Source organism: Elephas maximus, chromosome 6 (assembly GCF_024166365.1).
Source record: "Elephas maximus indicus isolate mEleMax1 chromosome 6, mEleMax1 primary haplotype, whole genome shotgun sequence".
In the NCBI taxonomy this organism is placed as follows: Eukaryota; Metazoa; Chordata; class Mammalia; order Proboscidea; family Elephantidae; genus Elephas; species Elephas maximus.
The window spans coordinates 130110738-130130344 of record NC_064824.1 but is presented as its reverse complement, the minus strand read 5'-3'; the positions used below and the strand labels follow the sequence as shown (position 1 = coordinate 130130344).

The following is a 19607-nucleotide window of genomic DNA, read 5'->3' as shown; positions in this document are numbered from 1 at the left end:
GTAACTCCATGCTACGTGTTTTGAGACTCAGTTACTTTATAAAACATTCAACCTTCTTGCCGTGGAGTCGATTCTGACTCACAGCAACCCCACATGTTACAGAGTAGAACTGCTATATAGGGTTTTTGTGGCTCTAGGCTTTACGGGAGCAATGGCCAGGATTTTCTTCTGCAGTGCCGCTGGGTGAGAACAAACCACCCACCTTTAGGTTAGTAATTGAGCGCAAGCCATATGCGGCACCCACGGACCTGTAGAACATCCAGCAACATACTAATTATGACCTCTTACTAGTTCTCCCTAAACAGAAATCCTACAGAAAAGATGCAAAGTACTTACTTGAGGATTCAAGCTTTTATAAGCTACATGGAGAAATGATATACACAAATCCCACAGCTACTGATTAACAACAGTGTTTAAGATGCACTATTTTGATCCAAAATTTCTTAGAAGATTATCACTGGGCCCTGGCCTCATTTTAAGAGCTATTATTTAATTCCTGGAGCCCTGGTGGGGCAGTGGTTAAAAGCTCGGCCGCTAACCAAAAGGGCAGCAGTTTGAATCCACCAGCCACTCCTTGGAAACCCTACGAGGCAGCTCTACTCTACCCTACAGGGTCACTATGAGTCGGAATCGACTCAATGGCAACAGGTTTGGTTTTTCTTTCATTCCACATAACAATTTAATGTGCATGCAATACCATGATGCCCACAGTAGAATCCTGTCCTGCCACACAGTTCAAGAAATAAAAACTATAGTAGATAATATATAAATATTATAGCAAAAATTGACTTTATGAAAGCGCGATACACCTAATCATCAAAGTCTATTTTCTATTCTAGAGACCTCCTTCAAAGTACTACCAGGCTTTTCTTCCATGGCCAGTATATGTGATTCTACGCTTCTGATACCACACTTTTTAGATAACAGTTCTTTACTCCTAAACTTCAGTTTTAGCAACCAGAATAGTATATACCAAACCAAAAAACCAAACCTATTGCCGCTGAGTCGATTCTGACTCACAGCAACGCTACAGGACAGAATAGAAGTGCCCCACAGGGTTTCCAAGGTTGAAATTTTTACGGAAGCAGACTGCCACATCTTTCTCCTGGGGAGTGGCTGGTGGGTTTGAACAACTAACCTTTTGGTTAGCAGATGAGAGCTTTAACCACTGTTCCACCAGGGCTCCTTCAGAGAGTCATACATTAAAGTGATGGCAAAGCATATCCAGACATTTAAAAAGCAGAATGGATACACTCTCTAAAAAAAAAAAAAAAAAAAAAACTTTCCATCAATCAGTTCTTCAGAGATTGTGGAACAAATAGATACTGATAAAATTTCTTTCAGGAATTAAACTCTTAGCTGTTTTCAATTAGTATTGAGTAATATGTGGTTGTATTTAGAAGATGGTGATCTGCTACAAGTAGCTGGTGAACAAAAATAACTAAGCTTTTGAAATACGAAGTTGTATTTCAAATTATTAAAAATTCAATTACCAAATTCAATTACTCACTTTATTGTACACTACTGTGGTATCTAAGGCTGAGTTTATTAATAGATAAGTGGGAATTTAAAAGATTACCATCAAAAGATGATTAACAATCTATAACAGAAAAACCCATGAAATACAGCACAAAACATACAAATTACTAACAAGCCTACTTGACAACAGAACTTACTGTGGGTGGCCTGAAGAGGAAAAGCTGAAGTAAATTCATCAAAACTGCAGCTAGATGAAAGCATTCTAAATGCTGGACAGCCAGAAATTATATAAATTGTGAAATTTAAAAGAAAAGAAAAAGGGAAAATTCAAAGAAAAGCCTTTAAGACAACACACAGAGTTAAAAGTTGAAAGAAAAGTAACCAGCCAAATATCTAAGTAAGCGGTCAATGCATTTCAGAGAACAATAGAGTTTACGAGACAGTATTCAATTCCTGCAGAGAGAACCGTTCCCAAGTTTGATTCAAGCAGCCTGTACATCATTTGACTCTAATAATAACTTTAAACATTTTAGTTCTATGGAAGCAGGCAATTCGCTCCCTTTGTTCAGAGGTATGTCAGCCTCAACATGAACCTAAACAGATTTCAGTACATTAAGGTCCCTGTGCAGGAAAAGGAGGAGAACGGATATAACGAATTAAACAGCACACCAAAGTTCAGAAAAACAAACACATAGAAAAAAATTAAAAATTCAGGTTTCCCCAGAGCTTGGTAAGACAGAACTATTGTCAACTCAGATAATTACAGAATTTAAGTTTAGAGTAATTTTTCAAAACTATACCTAGAGAGTTTTCTTTTCCTTTTTTTTAAAGAAAACATTTAAGTGTAACGCTGGAGAAGCTCTACCTGTAGTTTGGGGCTGAAAAGGAGAGTGACTTGCTGTGGGGAAACCTCCAAAATTACTCGAACCACTAGACTGTCCAAATGCATCAAAGTTTGCAAAATCTGCATTTGCAGAGTTCTGAGCTGTAAATGGTAAGGAACAAAATATGTTAATGAATATGATATAAATGAAAACAGATGACAAATGAACTTAACAATTTAATGAAAGTTTCTATGTATCATCACTTAAGTAGAATTCACTTAAAGATCAGATTTGAAATCCTACTAGTGTTTAAACCAATTTCAACCAATATTAAAGGGTATCCAGAGATTTCCAAAAACGCTTTGTACAATGATAAAATTTTTCACAATACCCTTTAAATATTCTCAGAAACAGTACTATAAAAGTGACTGTTACCAAAGAGAACTCTGAATTCAGAGCACCAAATTCATGAATTATTAACAGAGAAGACAGAGAAGTAACCTGGAAAATTCAGTGATTAAAAATGGTATTGAGTGACTCGTCCATTATGTGAATCTAAAATAATAGTCCAAAGTTGGTTAAATTACTTTAATAAAATATCTTTTTCATTTTGTTTCAGGCTTACAAATATATCACGCTATGGCATAAAATATCGATAAATAAAAACTTGAACAGATAACAAATAGAACACGATCGCCAAACAAATTAAAGACAACCACATTCTTATAGAAATCTGTCATTTTAAACACATATTAAAATTTAAGAAACTACAAAAGCTAGTAGAAATTGTAACATAACTGCACCTCAAACTCAGAGAAAAAGATCAAGATTTCTCTCCCACCTGGTCCTCTACCTTAGAGTAAAATGCTAGACTTCCCCTAAATGTAAAAGAGTACATTTATAAATAACACAAATCAAAAGTGAAAACAAAAAGTCCAAACAGACGCTGAATGAGAGTTTTATAGAGAATATAATGAGGATAAGAAGTGGCGTGGTACACACAAAAGGCAGCACTGAGTATTGAGAATGAAAAGCACGTCCAAAAGGAAGGATAAATGTCGCCAATAATAAGAGACCAAAACCAAAACCAAACCCACTGCAGTCGAGTCAATTCCTACTCATAGTGACCCTAGAGGACAGAGTAGAACTGCCCCATAGAGTTTCCAAGGAGCGCCTGGCAGATTCGAACTGCCAACCTTTCGGTTAGCAGCCGTAGCACTTAACCACAACGCCACCAGGGTTTCCATAGTAAGAGACAGCCACTTTAAATCCTTCACAATCAAGTCTACTCCTAGTTTTTCCTAAAGAAAAAAATCTTAGAAATGAGCATGGCTGTATCCAAAAGTAACAGTAAAAAAATGAGAAACTCAACCAATGGGGGATTGCTTAAAAATATTACGGAACATCACAGGATGGAATATACTGCAGCCATAAAAATTCATGTAATGATTTAGTTCATACACAAAAATGTTTAAGACACGGTAAATAAAGAGGCTAATGAATTCCAGATACACTTTTAATTTTCTGATTTCGTTAAACTAGACATACTAATACGTGTATAAAAAATCTGCATTACAGCGGCACATCAAATCAGTATCACTTTCTCCTTCATGTTCGACTTAACTGCCAAGCTTTTGCAATGAACATATATTCCACTCATAAACAAAAAAGGATACTAAACAAGAAAATATTTTTTTTTAACAAAACAACACATTAAATACTATTTTAGAAAGAAAATCAGGAAAACTTAAAATATTTTATGTAATTATTGCTTTGCATGTATCTGAAAGGTAAGGCACAGGGAAATGTAACTAAGGTAGGCCCCCTTTTACTAGTTACCTGTGCCACATCCCTTCTTGCACCCTCGCCTTTAGTACTTCTGAAACGTGGGGTGCTATCCAGTGAAGCCAGTGTAGCTAAAGTATGACCTTGAGTATATCCCACCTGAACTTAGAGACCATCTCAAGAATAGATGTGATGTGCTGAACACTAATGACCAAAGACCAGATGAACTGTGGAATGACATCAAGGATATCATACATGAAGAAAGCAAGAGGTTATTAAAAAGACAGGAAAGAAAGAAAAGACCAAAATGGATGTCAGAGGAGAATCTGAAGCTTGCTCTTAAATGTCGAGCAGCTAAAGCAAAAGGAAGAAATGATGAAGTAAAAGAACTGAACAGAAGATTTCAAAGGGCGGCTCAAGAAGACAAAGTATTATAATGACATGTGCAAGGACTTGGAGAAGAAGACACTCTGCATTTCTCAAGCTAAAAGAGCTAAAGAAAACACTGAAGCCTCAAGCTGCAATACTGAAGGATTCTATGGAGAAAATATTGAATGACTCAGAAAGCATCAAAAGAAGATGGCAGGATTGAATACAGAGAGTCACTGTACAAAAATGAACTGATCAATGTTCAACCATTTCAGGAAGTAGCGTATGATCAGGAACTGATGGCACTGAAGGAAGAAGTCCAAGCTGCAATGAAGGCAAAAAACAAGGCTCCAGGAATTGACGGAATACCAGTTGAGATGTTTCAACAAATGGATGCAGCGCTGGAAGTGCTCACTTGTCTATGCCAAGAAATCTGAAGACAGCCGCTTGGCCAACCGACTGAAAGAGATCTATATTTATGCCTATTTCCAAAAAAGGTAATCCCACCGAATGCAGAAATTACTGAACAATATCATTAATGTCACATCCAAGTAAAATTTGCTGAAGATCATTCAAAACTGGCTGCAGGAGTATACTGACAGGGAACTGCTAGAAATTCAAGCTGGATTCAGAAGAGAGCATGAAACCAGGGATTATCATTGCTGATGTCAGATGGATCTTGGCTTTAAAAGAGAATACCAGAAAGATGTTTAACACCTCTGTTTTACTGACTATGCAAAGGCATTCGACCGTGCGGATCAAAATAAATTATGGATAACATTGTGAAGAATGGGAATTCCAGAACACTTAAATGTGCTTATGAGGAACCTGTAACCTGTACATAGATCAAGAGGCAGTCGTTTGAACAGAACAAGGGGATACTACATGGTTTAAAGTCAGGAAAGGTATACATCAGGGTTGTATCCTTTCACCATACCTATTTAATCTTATGTTGAGCAAATAATCTGAGAAGCTGGACTGTATGAAGAACAGGGCATCAGGATTGGAGGAAGACTCATTAACAACCAGCGTTATGCAGATGACAAAACCTTGCTTGCTGAAAGTGAAGAGGACTTGAAGCACTTACTGATGAAGATCAAAGACCACAGCATTCAGTACAGATTATACCTCAACATAAAGAAAACAAAACTCCTCACAACTAGACCAATGAGCAATATCGCGATAAACTTGGGGAAAAGACTGAAGTTGTCAAGGATTTCATTTTACTTGGATTCACAATCGATGCCCATGGAACCAGCAGTCAAGAAATCAAAAGATGCATTGCACTGGGCAAATCTGCTGCAAAGACCTCTTTAAAGTATTGAAAAGCAAAGATGTCACACCTTGAAGACTAGGGTGCGCCTGACCCAAACCATGGTGTTTTCAACCGCCTCCTATGCATGTGAAAGGGGGACAATGAATAAAGAAGACTGAAGAAGAATTGATGCCTTTGGACTGTGGTGTTTGTGAAGAATACTACTGACTGCTTGGATTGCCAAAAGAATGAACAAATCTGTTTCGGAAGAAGTACAACCAGGTTACTCCTTAGAAGCAAGGATGGCGAGACTACATCTCACATACTTTGGACATGTTGTCAGAAGGCAGCAGTTCCTGGAGAAGGACATCATGCTTGGTAAAGTAGAGATGGATTGATATAGTGGCTGCAAAAATGGGCTTAAGCCTAACAACGATTATGAAGATGGCACAGGACTAGGCAGCGTTTCGTTCTGTTGTACACAGGATCGCTATGAGTCAAAACCGACTCGATGGCACCTAACAACATCATCCAATGTATCACTGCTCGTACTTTGTTCTTGAAAATGTTTTTTAAGCACAATATTTTTCCTATCTCTCAAACACTACACAGAACTGCCTAAGTTAAAATGATGTTTACTGTTTAACAATAAAAATATGGTATTTTCTGGATCTACCACCCATCTGTCAGTTTGTTGTACTCTGGTGGCTTCTATGTTACCATGCCACCAGTACCTCAAATACTGTTAAGGTCACCCATGGTGCACAGGTTTCAGCAGAGCTAAAACCCTCTTCTGACATTTTACATTTACCTCATAACATACAGGGGGGAAAAAATCAACATTTCACAGAGCTGTAACAACAGGTGGCACAGGATTTAAGTGCTTGGCTGCTAACTAAAAGGTCAGTGGTTCGCACTCACTTTGCAGGAGAAAGATGTGGAAATCTGCGTCCATAAAGATTATAGCATTGGAAACCCTATAGGGCAGCTCTACCCTGTTCTATAGAATTGCAATGAGTTGGCACACAACAACAACACAACAACATTAGGAAAAATATCTGTTTAACACAATCCATTTTGGTTATTCGAGCCCATTTTATCATATTTATATTTTCCCAGTGTTTTTCAATCAGAGTACTAAATACACTAATCAAATACCTATTCATTAAGGCAAGGCAATGCTTGGTAATACTTATATCAGTTTTTATTTCTATTCATTGTCTTCAGAGATTGTCTTCAGGGATTGGCTATAGTAGCCTTTAAAATTTATAAATGCTGTAGAATTAAACTTTGGGAAACACAATTCTGGAGATTAAACACTGATAAATTTAATAATATAAAAATAATTTTCTAAACCTTCAAGCAATCTCTGCACAAAGAAATCCAAACTAAGCAGAATATGACAAAACAGTAAAGATGCTTCTTAATATTCTCATTTCATGAAGTGCATATGAGTTAATTTAGTTGAATTTAAGGTATCAAATTAATGAGCCTGATCCCTGCTGAGATCTCTTTCCTCTTCAATAAGAAACAAATATTCATGAGCGTGAAAGACAAATGTAAGAGACCAGAATATGTAAAGTAGCAGCCCTCAGCAAAGTCAGTCAACAGATATGCTTTGTGTCAACTATACAGAATTTTAAGCTTTTTCATCAGTTCCTAACATTTAAAAAAGAGGCATTTCACATTAAAAAATAAATAAACAAAATTTCCTGCTTCTCTTAGAAAATGAGTGTATCTAGAAATCCTGAGCTCGTATTCCCACATGGCAACAGCAGATTAGAACACTCCCTTTAAAAAGGGCACAAGGGTTCCTTCCACATTCCCTTACTCATAATGTGTTAGCTGGTTGGTACAGTAGTGTAAAACCCACTGCCATTGAGTTGATTCCGACTCACAGCAACCCCACAGGACGAGGAGAACTGTTCCGCAGGGTTTCCAAGGGCTGCCTGGTGAATTCGAACTGTTGACCTTTTCATTAGCAGCCAAGTTCTTAACCACTATGCCACCAGGGCATCACAGTAGTATGAGGTGTGACAAGAATCAATTCCAGTTTACAGTTCACAGGTTCTGTGATATGATGATTATCCCAAAATTATACAGCAGGCAAATTAACTATTAAATTCTGTAGGTAAATTATATTTCTATCTTTGTGAGTATTTCTGTAGAAGATACTTACTGTGAACACAATAATCACCCTGCTTCCACCCACATACATCAGCCAGAATGTTCATGCAAAGGCTAAAGATGGTTCTGACTTTTAAGTACTAATCTATCTGCAAAAGAACACATTTCCTATAAAACAATGCTAACCAGACTGGCATATCTGAATAATTATCATTTGTTATTAAAGGTTCCATCTGTCACATCAATATGTTCAGGTTATACTTTTCATCTAATAATTGTAAAAAAATAAATGAGAACCTCAGGGTGAGAACTCAAATAACAAGGACTTTATCTGTGAACTTTATGGGGGGAAAAAAGATTCAGAGTGCTTGCAAAGACTATAGAAAAGGCATTTCAGATTGAACTACGACACTGATTTACACCTAAAAAAAACTCTAACACCAAATGTCAGAAGAGGGCAACAGCTACTGTATAATAGGAAATAATTTCTCAGCCCTTTTTCTGTACATATTTTATTCTTCTGGACTCAAACTACAAGTCAAATGCGGTATTCAAGGTGCTTTGGGTAGTCATTCATAAATAAAAGAACTTGAAGCTAAGAAACTACTCTTAGGCAAGCTGTCCTAAGCTATATGACTGTTAAGCTATTTCCCCAGGGACTCATATATTCTGCCATATTTGAAAAAGAGACAAGATAGTTAAGATCTACAATCTCCTATCAATCTGACAAAAACGTTTCTTTTTTGCATTTCCTACCATTTAAGTAATGGTTATTATTTTCACAGGAAGTTACTGAACGTATGAGGCAGCCATGGTACAAGTTAGTCTGTGGGGTTGCAGTGCTTTGTCTAACATTATTAAACATTTCTTGGCTAACATGGCTCAATGGAAAAGTGCAACATTAATTCCCTGACCTGTAAATACTCACAAATTGCATTTACACAAAAATGCACAAGGGAAACATGAAGTTTCAAATTGACAAAAGAATTTGGTAGTCACTAATCAGTAATTTTTTTAATCAGTAAAAAAAAAATGTAACTTTGTGGCTGTAATTTCAAATTACATTTCAATAAACCTAATATGGAGGACATATTCATAAACTATAGAAGTTTCACTCTATATTTGAAAGAAACATACACACAAACACATGTAAACTACACCATATTTTCCTTCCAAAGTATGTCCTTAGAAAATTTTTCACTAGCTAATATTTAAAACAAAGAAGTTTCTGTAATGCTGGCTAGGAAGAAATGTGGCTGGCGAGATGATTTTCTATACTTTTTCAAACTATTCTAAGCAGCACATTTTTGGGGGGTGTGTATGCACAGTATGGAAACCCTCGTTGTGTAGTGGTTAAGTGCTATGGCTGCTAACCAAAAGGTCAGCAGTTCAAATCCACCAGGCGCTTCTTGGAAACTCTACAGGGCAGTTCTATTCTGTCCTATGCGGGCGCTATGAGTTTGAATCAACTCGATGGCAATGGGTTTTGGGTTTAAGTATGGTATACTTTAAACCACCTTCCAACTACAAGCCAGATCATCAAATTGAAAGAAAAAAGGCAACAGCACCATAAAGACCCAAGTGATTAAAAGAAGGTAAAATAACTTCTAAAATACAAAGAAGAAATCAATTCTGTAGGCACTGGTCCCCTTTGTGTTCATAAAATTATGAAATAAGTGTTTTAAGAGAGGGCCTTGAGTATTCTGCCTATAATTTAAGTTATAGAAATAGTGACACAGAAATAAGAATTTTTGTCCAATACCTCAATAAAAAAATAACCCAATACACACACACACACACACACAAAATTAAATATAAAGCAAAGTTTCAAATTATCAAATAAAACTGCCACAATCTGATTAGATAAATCTGCATTCTGCATTTCGTTTGAGGCTTTATCAATCACTCACAAATGCAGATGGGTAAACTTTCTATGACATACACATCAAATCTTACTGGAATCAAAAATGGATTCTACACATACTTCCAGTATAAATACAAGATATGCTTTTAGCATACTGTCTAAAAGGAACCTTAGAGGGAAGCATAAAGAAACAACTCTAAGGACTAAAAAATTAACAGTTGCTAGGAAAAGAATCTAAACCATTTGGGAAACCAGAGTTAAAACCCAAAGATTAGAATAAGAAAAATCCAAAGATTTGAAACTTTACATAGAGTATGGTCCTAATTTTGTGAAAACGCAAATGGATATACATAAAGTATACATACACATGTGCACAGCTGTGAGAGAGAGAGAGAGAAAGAGAGAGAAGGAAGAATGCCAGTATTCACTGTACTTTCTCTATGCCAAATCCCTTAAATTTATCATCTGATTTGAACCCAACCATTTACGAAGTTATCATAGACATTTCACGGAATGGAAATCTAAGAAATGCTAAGCAACTTGCTCAAGATTATACAAAGAAGTAACAAAGCCAGATTTGAACCTAGGTCATTATGACTCCAGAGCCCATGTTCTTTTCACTAAATTATGCCGCTTCCCTGTCTGTTAGACTGTTGCTATTCCAATTAAGGTCAGCAACAAATGACTACATCTGTACTTCAAAAATAAACTTTTTAATATTATCTAGGTAAAAAGGTTTGTATACTCATTACCTAAAGAACATAATTTCTATGTTTCTAAGAATGCTACATAATTTCTAATTGCTGGTAAAGTGCATTAAACTCTTTACAACAATCTTTCTGCTCTTGAACAAAATAAATCGTGTCAAATCTGGGAATTAAGGAAAGAAAAAAAAAAAGCTGCTTAAAGACTACAACAGTTCTATCAAAAAGACTGAGAGCCACCCTGAAGATATTCGCACTCCAAAAATGGAATAACGTGAGCATGAATAAGGGTGATAAAGGCAACAAACTGAAATGTACCTTATGTTTAAATCTGTGAGTTCATAAGGATGCTAAAGAAAAAGATCATCATTACAGAATTCTAGGAAATCAGCACATTATTCTTGTATCTGGTAAATAAAGAGAAAAAATCAATCTTCAATCGTGACCGGATTCCTATATAAACTATATCATTGGATAACTAAAGGTTTTCTAAACAAGTATTTTGGCAGACAAATGAATCCAGGCCCTGAGCATCAACAGCTGGTATTATAAAAAGAGATATTATGTGCCTCTTAAACCCTTAGTAGGCTTTTTCACCCAAAAAACAGAACCTGTAACGCATCGAGCCTCTAGACACAACAACCAATTTACAAGAAATAAACAGGACAAGGAACATGCTGAAGGGCACCACAATGGCAGAATCAGCAAATTTAGACTTGTGGAAAACTCTACAGGACAAATGACCTATTTCTTCAACAAATAAATTGCAGAGAAAAAAGGAAAAACATGGAAGAAGAATCTACAGATTAAGAGGAGACATAACTGACAATTACAATACTTGGACCTTATTTGAAATCTGATTCAAATAAGAAAAAAATATATATATACATATATCTAAGACAAATGACTAATGAAATTTGCTTACTAATGAAGTAGTATTATTACTATTTTTAAGGAGTGACAATATTATTGTGGTTATGTTTAAAAAAGAAAGTCCTGTTTTACAGATACAAATAAAGTATTTAAGTATGAACTGATATTATGTCTGAAATTTACTTCAAAATAATTAGGTGGGGGAAGGTGGGGTGGCTAATCATGGGAGATGAGCACATGAAGGTTATATTATTCAGTCATTTCTGAATATTTGCAATTTTCCATAATGAAAGGATAACACAATACACTGAAAAGTCTCCATTTTTCCCATGGAAAGGGGTCATGTCAATTATCTTTGGTGATTAAAAAGCAAAAGGGTCACATGGTAACATACTATACATCAATGGTTATGGGTGACCAAACACTCTCAACAGAATGTTTACCGATACTTAAGTTTAATCAAGAATGAATGTTTCTAAACCTTCACCAAAAACACAGTAAAATATTATTATTAAAAACAAAAAAAAAAGAACGGATGTTTCTTGGTGCTGTGCTGGCAAAAGCTGTTGAAAAAAATCACTTACCTGTGTGACTGTTGAAATGTGCAAAGTTAGCAAAATTCGCTGTAGCCGTTGACTGAGGAGCTGGGGCAGCAAAGATATCTGAGCCAAGATCACTCAAAAGGTCAAACTGCTTCTTTTCCTGTTGCTGGCCTTGAGAACGACCTACAACAGGGGACTATAAACCACACATTAGCTATAAGGAGTTTTCAGTCAGATCTGCTAAAGTTTATGAAACTATTTCTAATTTACCAAGCATAAAATACATTTTAGAGATCACGTAATCTTTTATTTTTAGTTTTGAATACTTTGATGTCTTTTGAAAAGCACACTTTTTTAACTTCTACTCCAAAGGCATCTCTCAATTTTAAATACAGAGTCAAAGCAGAGAAGCACTACTCTGATAGTTGTTAAAACTTACGCCACAACATGACCACTGCCATGACAGTGCTAGACTAAGGCATTCACAGGAAGTGTTATAGTATACTGACTTAACCTCTTCCTGCATTTTTTCACTCAAACCTTTTCTGAAAACAGGGTGACTTACACAGATGCTCTACAAGGTACTATGTAAAAGGTCAGATAACCCAAATAGTACTATACCTCAGAAACGTTCTTATATGGGATGGATGCTGAAATGCCACACAGTGACAGATTGTTACAGCTCAGTCAACTATAATGAAGTGCAGTGGTACAATCTTTAGGCACCAACTTATTGTTAAACTTCAGTCTATTCAGTTTTTTAAAATAATGTAGAATGAAAAACCACCTGTATTTCAGTGATAAACATGCTTCAACAAAATCAACCATGTGGGAAAATTCTACACCTTGACAAATTCTTTCCTGAAAAACTACATCACTCTATGTCACCAGAGATTCCCATTTTATTATATGTATAAAGCTATATATTAAATAACTCAGCAACATTCCTATATACCTTTACAGAGTTGTGCGGTCATCTAAGAAACTCTTATTAGCAGTAGCTAAAATAACAAAAAATACACACATTCCAACCACTTAACTAACACTCTTTTAATGTACTATAAACCAACAGGACATAATGCTATTGGCATACAAGGTTATGCTACTGTCTTAAAGAATTCTCAAATTCACGAGACTTAGTTCCTTAAGTAGAAGTTCTCCCAAGTATTTAGACTACTCACCTGACTAGGTGTGCCCTTACTTAAGTGCAGTGCTGGTGCTGAATCTCCTAGCAGAGATTTCAGTGGTTTGACCTCAGGTGTGCTGCTTGTGCTACTGGCAGAAGACCCTGAAATAGACGCATGAACTGATGCCACCACTTTGGCTTGTTCTGGCGGGACGTACCTAAAACATGTGAAAATTAGAGCACGCAGTTAACTAAGAAAAACATAAGGAATCCTATACTCAAAAATGATAAGCTTAATTCTAATTTTGTACAAGTCTGTTTTGACATTAATCTTATTTGAAAACTCTCTCACTTAGAATTATGACGGCATAAGACTATATGTAGTTGAAATACTCAAAGATAAGAGTAATAAAGGCTAACCACAAAACTTGTTTCAATTATTTACTTATGATTTTTCTAAGATAATACAATTATTTTTTTAACAACTGAGGACCTACAGTTCACTCATCATGATGAATAGCTACCACTGTACTTTAATTTTTTTTAAACTAAAATATATGAAGAATACAAATAACATTTGCAGACCAGATGAGAAGGGAGAGAAAGCATTTACTGTACTAGTTAATAACCTTAAATATAAAGGCTTATTACAACTATATAAAAATATGATCAGCAACCCAATTTTAGAACAGACAGGAGCAGCAATTCACAAAAGGAGACATATGAATGGCTAATAATCAAATGAAAACACTTGTAACCTAACAAAAATGTCAATTAAAAATAAAGTGTTAAAGTTTGATCTGAGTGTAAACTAAATAAATTTGTTGCTATCTATTGAAATATATAAATAGGTATGCTCTGCCTGTCAATACTACTTCTAGAACTTATCCTTAGGAATTAATTAATAAATGTGGTTGCTGTTAGTTGCCACTGAGCCGACTCCAACTCACGGCTATCTTAAATAGAACAGAAGGAAACTGCCTGGTCCTGTCTCATCTTCATGATCACTGGTATGTTTAAGTCATATACCACTGCAACTGTGTCAATTCACCTCGTTAAAACCCTTTCGGGATCTGTGAGGTATACTGGTTGCCCACCCACTTTGTCCAGCTTTCAGGTTTTTGGGAAGCTGCTTTCCCAATGACAGTGCGGGGGCCTTTATGACTGTTTGAAACTGAAAAAACAGGTGTGTGCCACAAATTACTGTTTCTATAGGGTATTGTATGAGGTGAGCTCATTTTCATAGGAAAAACGGAAAATTTTTATGTGGGACACCATTTGTCCAGGGGACTCCTGTGGAACTCTGTGATTTTAGGGGTCCGAATAAGTGGGACAATATATTGCCCCACTGATCTCTGAGGGTATGCTTGTGGGAGGGGGCAAGGAAAAAAAAATTCATACTACCTACCAAAACTTCAGACATGCTCAATGATTCAGCATGCTTCCCTTAATGCAAATACATGGTATCAACAAAAAACTTAAAACAGAAAATCATACGGTCTTGAAAGGGTTAAAGGTTTCCCTCATTTTCACTAACTCTCTACTTTATCAACGATGAAGTCCTTTTCTAGCTATGCATCTTTCCCGAGGATGATGACGTACACACAGATACATATACATAGATGTTTACCACAGTGCTCTCTATAATTTCAAAAAACTGGGAAATAAACATCCATCAGGAGGGAACTATTTAAAGAGATTATGTAATTAAGTACTACACAGCTACTCTATCTTTTGACATTTTCAGATTTTATACATCTTTCAGGTTTGATACCAGTGATGAAAATATATGATTCATGGGAAGAAAGGAGTGAAGGAAGGAAAAAGACACAGTAGGATATAATGCCCAAATACTAAAGTGCTAATCTCTAGGGGTGGGATTATGTCAGAGCTTTAACTCCCTATGGAGCCCTGAGGGCGCAGTGGTTAAGGGCTTGGCTGCTAACTGAAAAGCCAGCAGTTGGAACTGACCAGCCACTCCTTGGAAACCCTATGGGGCAGTTCTACTCTGTCCTTCAGGGTCGCTATGAGTTGGAATTGACTCAATGGCAACCAGTTTTGGTTTGGTTAACTCTCTATATCTCTGGGGTTTTGTCCTACACTCCTCCTCCCTGCCCCCATAGCAAGTAGGTGACAGTAGGGGAAGTAGGAAAACAGAGCAAGTTAAGAACTTGGATTCCAGACACAGAAAGCCTGAGTTCGAATCCCAGTTCCACCATTTAATGCCTGTGATGCTTTAGGCAAACTATTTCTACTCATTGTGCCTTGGTTTCTTCATCTACAAAAGAGAGTTGCTGTGAGGTTTAAATGAATTAACATTGGTAAAGCACTTAAAACAGCTCCCAGCACGTAGTAAGTGTTAACTATTATCATCATTAAACTAGATAATAATCAGAAACACGAAACTGCTCTTTTTTAGTAAATGGGAGAGAAGGAATGGATGTGAGAATGGATCCAAGAAGTTATGCCTTCCCATAGATCAGCATTACCACTGTTGATATAACTTCCTCAGTTACAGCCAAGCCTTACCAGAGGATAAAAGCAGATAATGGTTTTGGTTCAAAAATCTCACCTGATTTAAAGAAGTTAATCTTATATAACATAGAAAAATGATTTTGAGAAACTAACTGTTCAAAAGAACTATTTCAAAATCACTTTGGATGACAACAGCAGCATCACCAGGATAACTGTAGTTCCCTGCAGTGAGTATTTTTAGGTAGACTGCATTTGGATAGTGCTTATACCATATCAGGAGCAATGTTGTCACAGTGGTTAATAGCTCAGCCGCTAACCAAAGGTCACCAGTTCAAATCCGCCAGCCGCTCCTTGGAAAACCTATGGGGTAGTTCTACTCTTTCCTATAGGGTCACTATGAGTTGGAATCAACTTGATGGCATTGAGTTTTTATACCATATTAAGGAGCTCTGGTGGTGCAGTGGTTAAAGCACTCAGCTGCTAACCAAAAGGTCTGTGGTTTGAACTCACCAGCTGCTCTGCAGGAGAAAAGATCTGGCAGTCTGCTTCCATAAAGATTTACAGCTTGGAAACCCTGTTGCTATGAGTTGGAACTGACTTGACAGGAGTGGGTTTGGATTTGCTACACCACAGTAAAACTCATGTCACTGCTCTCTTGTTACATGTTATAACTGTTAAGGCATTTGCTTTAAAAATAATGGGCCCTGGCCTCCTGAGTGCTGGAAACCTCTCTCTCCCCACCCACCACTTTGTACTCATCTGTACTTATATTTTTGTTGTTATTACTTTCCTGTTTCTCAGAAAAGCAAAACAAAACAAACAAAAAAACCCACAAATTCTAATTAGTTGAGGTTTTCAGTTGTTTGGGTTATGGTTTAACTAATAGTAATATATTTTTTTAATAAATGCCAGGGGTGGGTGGAGAGCTAAGGTTCCAACTCTATCAACTTTTATTCACACTCACTTTTCTCTTTTTAGCTCAGGCTAAACAATCTTTTTTTTTTTAAAACTATGGAAAATCCCAGCTAAGTCCTTACTGAACTGGCTTTCTAAATCGGTAAGACTGCTGGAAAACCAAAAAGCAGGTTAGGGCTATACAAAAAGATAGGTCATAATTACAGGGTAGAAGGTGTAAGAAATTAAGAACTAAAATGATAAAAGGATAATTATACCCTTCGTTTTAAAAGAATCATTTAAATTACCATATTTTTGCTATCACCCCATTTCCTAATATCTTCTTCTTTCCTGAACTAAAATTTTACTGGTGTGTTTTTAATCTAACTTCATACCTAATGTTCTTTATTCATCTAGTACTGCTAAATATAGCCCTGGCTAATTCTGCTTTGGAGCCCTGGTGGCGCAGTGATTAACAGTGCAGCTGCTAACCAAAAGGTCGGCAGTTCTAATCTACCAGCCACCCCCTGGAAACCCTATAGGGTGGTTCTATTCTGTCCTATAGGGTCACTATGAGTCAGAATCAACTCAGAGGCAATGGGTTGGGTTTCAGGTTTCTAATCCAGCTTTGTTCTTGGGTGGGGCAAATGATTACACTCTATTAGCCAAGAGGTTGGCAGTTTAAATTCACCCAAAGGTGACTCAGAAAATAGGCCTAACCATCTGTTCACAGCCTTGAAAACCCTATGGAGCAGTTCTCTGTACACATGGGACCGTCACGTGTTGGAATACACTCGATGGCAGCTAACAACAACAACCTTGTTTCGGAGTCCCTGGGGGGTGCAAACGGTTAATGCACTCAGCTGCTAACTGAAAGATTGGTGGTTTGACTCTACCCAGTGGCACCTTGGAAGAAGAGCCTAGTGGTCTACTTCCAGAAAAACAGCTCTTGAAAGTCTTATGTGGGATCGCCTTAAGTCAGAATCAATAGCAGTTACTTGGTTTTTTTTGCTTTAATACTGCTATGGAAAAAGTAGTCCATTCTGGGGAACAAGAAGAATACAAAGTCTGGGTGAGTGTACAAGTTAAAACTACTTTTTCCAAATGTGCTCACTGACTAAAGATATCTCACAAACAAACCAAAGCAAGAGCTCCCTCAGAACCAAAACAGGCCCCTGAACAGATTGTTTTCCAGATTAAAACCAAGCTCCTCGGAGAAACAAGGAACCTTTTACTTCCCTTATTATCTATTTATGCTCCTTCTATTTGTGACTCTACCTAATTTTCTTAATGTCCAAGAAGGAAACATACACTTTTCAATATTGATTAAGAAAAAACTAAAACAGTTCACAGTTAACGAATTTTAGTAACTACATTTAAATTGTGCTCATATAGATGAAAATGAAATACCCTAAGAAGCTGAACATTATCCTATGGAAATAGTCCCCGCTCCACTTTAAGAGTCTTACTAGGTCTACGTCTCAATCTTTTTAATTTCTTTATAGGAATTAACATCAGATGGATTTAGCTAGGAGGAGTACAAAAGCTTCCTTCTTAACAATGTAGTTAATTTCTTCAGGGGGAAGTAAGGGATATTTTGAGCAAAGACTGCAAAGTGCAATTAAGCAGATGGATCACTACACCAGAGTATCTGGTATACAGAACACAATAAATACTTGCAAAATGAATACAGATTTCAAGAAAGGAGGCTTTGTAGGACTAAAAATGTCTAGAGAAGCTAACAAGACTAAGGAAAGATCATCAACATCCCTAACTTTTCATAAAGGGTCAGAGGCCTGGTAATTATTATTATGAAAAAGCTGTTTCTAGGCATAGATGAGTTAACATAAACTGTAAGTTTTTTACAAACTAAATTCAATAAAATCCAAAAGATAACGGGTATCTATCTATCTCCTACTTTCTTTCCATCTGCCCATCCGTCCCTCATTTTGGGCTAATCTTACCCATAATTAATGTGATGTTGGGAGGCTTTACTCTAATTATAAACTATTCACTCACCATCTTTTCTTTTCATATTTTTCTTGCAGAAACTCTTTGACTTTTTGTGGATCCCTGAAGTCTGGAATTGCTGAAGATCTATCATCAAATAATCCTAGCCAAATCTGTTTACAGACCTTTGGAAAGAATTAAAAAAAACCTGTTAAATTCAACATCTTCACTTAATAAAATTTTAAGGGGAAATTATAATGCTTTCAGAAAGCTAACCTACTTAATAACCTTAATAGCAGTGCTTTAAATGAGGATATTTATTACAACGAGATCTGAAGGAACAAATAAATGAACTAAATTTATTTTAATATGTTGTAGTATGAAGGAAAAATCTTAACAGCAGCATCAGAAAAAACAGCACCTCATAGGGAAACAAGCAATGAAACAAGATTTGAAAGGACCTGGGATTTTTGGTCTTGGCATGATCAGAAACAAACTGCAAGCCCTGAGTGAAGCTGTGTAACCTTTATGAACCTCAGTTCCCTCATCCATAAAACAGAGGAACTAGACCACAATCAATTTCACAGTTCCTTACAGGTTTAAAAACCAACCAAGAAGAGCAGACAAAAAGTACTAGAATCAGAAACAATTTGCTATTAAAGTCCAACAACAATAACAAAAATACAAGGCAGAGTACAACTCTAGCTTCATAGTTGTCTTCTCTGCTTTTATTCCCCATGGCTAAAAAAAGGAAAATATGAGACATTTAACATTTTTAGAAAAATCAGAGGAGAAATGAAATGACGTAGCGCTCACACAGGACACAAAGAGCATGAACTACAAAAGGACTGTAAAGAAAAAATATATTCTGCCAAAATTAAAAGCTTCTTGCTTTTCAAAAAACTGTTAGAAGAAAAAACAATGAAAAGGTAAGCCATCAACTGGTCTAAAGCATTTACAAAACATACACATATGACAAAGAAGTCCCCAGGGTGCACTACACAGTTCAGTTAATCAAGAGGTTGGCTCAAGCTCACCAGGAAGTACCTCAAAAGAAAGGCCTGGCAATCTACTTCCCAAATATTAGCTACTGAAAACCCTATGGAGCACAGTCCTACTGATACAAGTAGGGTTGCCATGAGTCAGAATCGACTACACACATACACACACACACACATAACAACGAACCTGAATCAGGAATATATAAAGAACTCCAATGACTCAATTATAAGACATGCTACCCCCATTTCTTTTAAAAAGGGACAAAAGATTTCAATAGACACTTCACCAAAGAAGATACACACAAAGGGCAAAAAGGCATGTAAAAAGATGCTCAACAT

General features: G+C 36.5%; 1 protein-coding gene across 8 annotated transcripts in view; it reads right to left on the bottom strand.

Moving 5' to 3' along the window:
- The window catches only part of AGFG1 (ArfGAP with FG repeats 1), an 88887-nt gene that overhangs the window by 18496 nt on the left and 50784 nt on the right, over positions 1–19607 (bottom strand). For 6 of the 8 annotated variants that reach the window (XM_049888364.1, XM_049888366.1, XM_049888365.1 and 3 more), the window contains exons 3-6: positions 18337–18452; positions 13004–13166; positions 11865–12018; positions 2345–2464 (exon numbers count right to left, since the gene is read on the bottom strand). In XM_049888364.1, the coding sequence (XP_049744321.1) occupies positions 2345–2464; positions 11865–12018; positions 13004–13166; positions 18337–18452 (553 nt within the window). Of the gene's footprint in view, positions 1–1676; positions 1749–2344; positions 2465–11864; positions 12019–13003; positions 13167–18336; positions 18453–19607 lie in introns of all 8 variants that reach the window. The other 2 variants (XM_049888371.1, XM_049888370.1) reach the window with 2 other exon arrangements.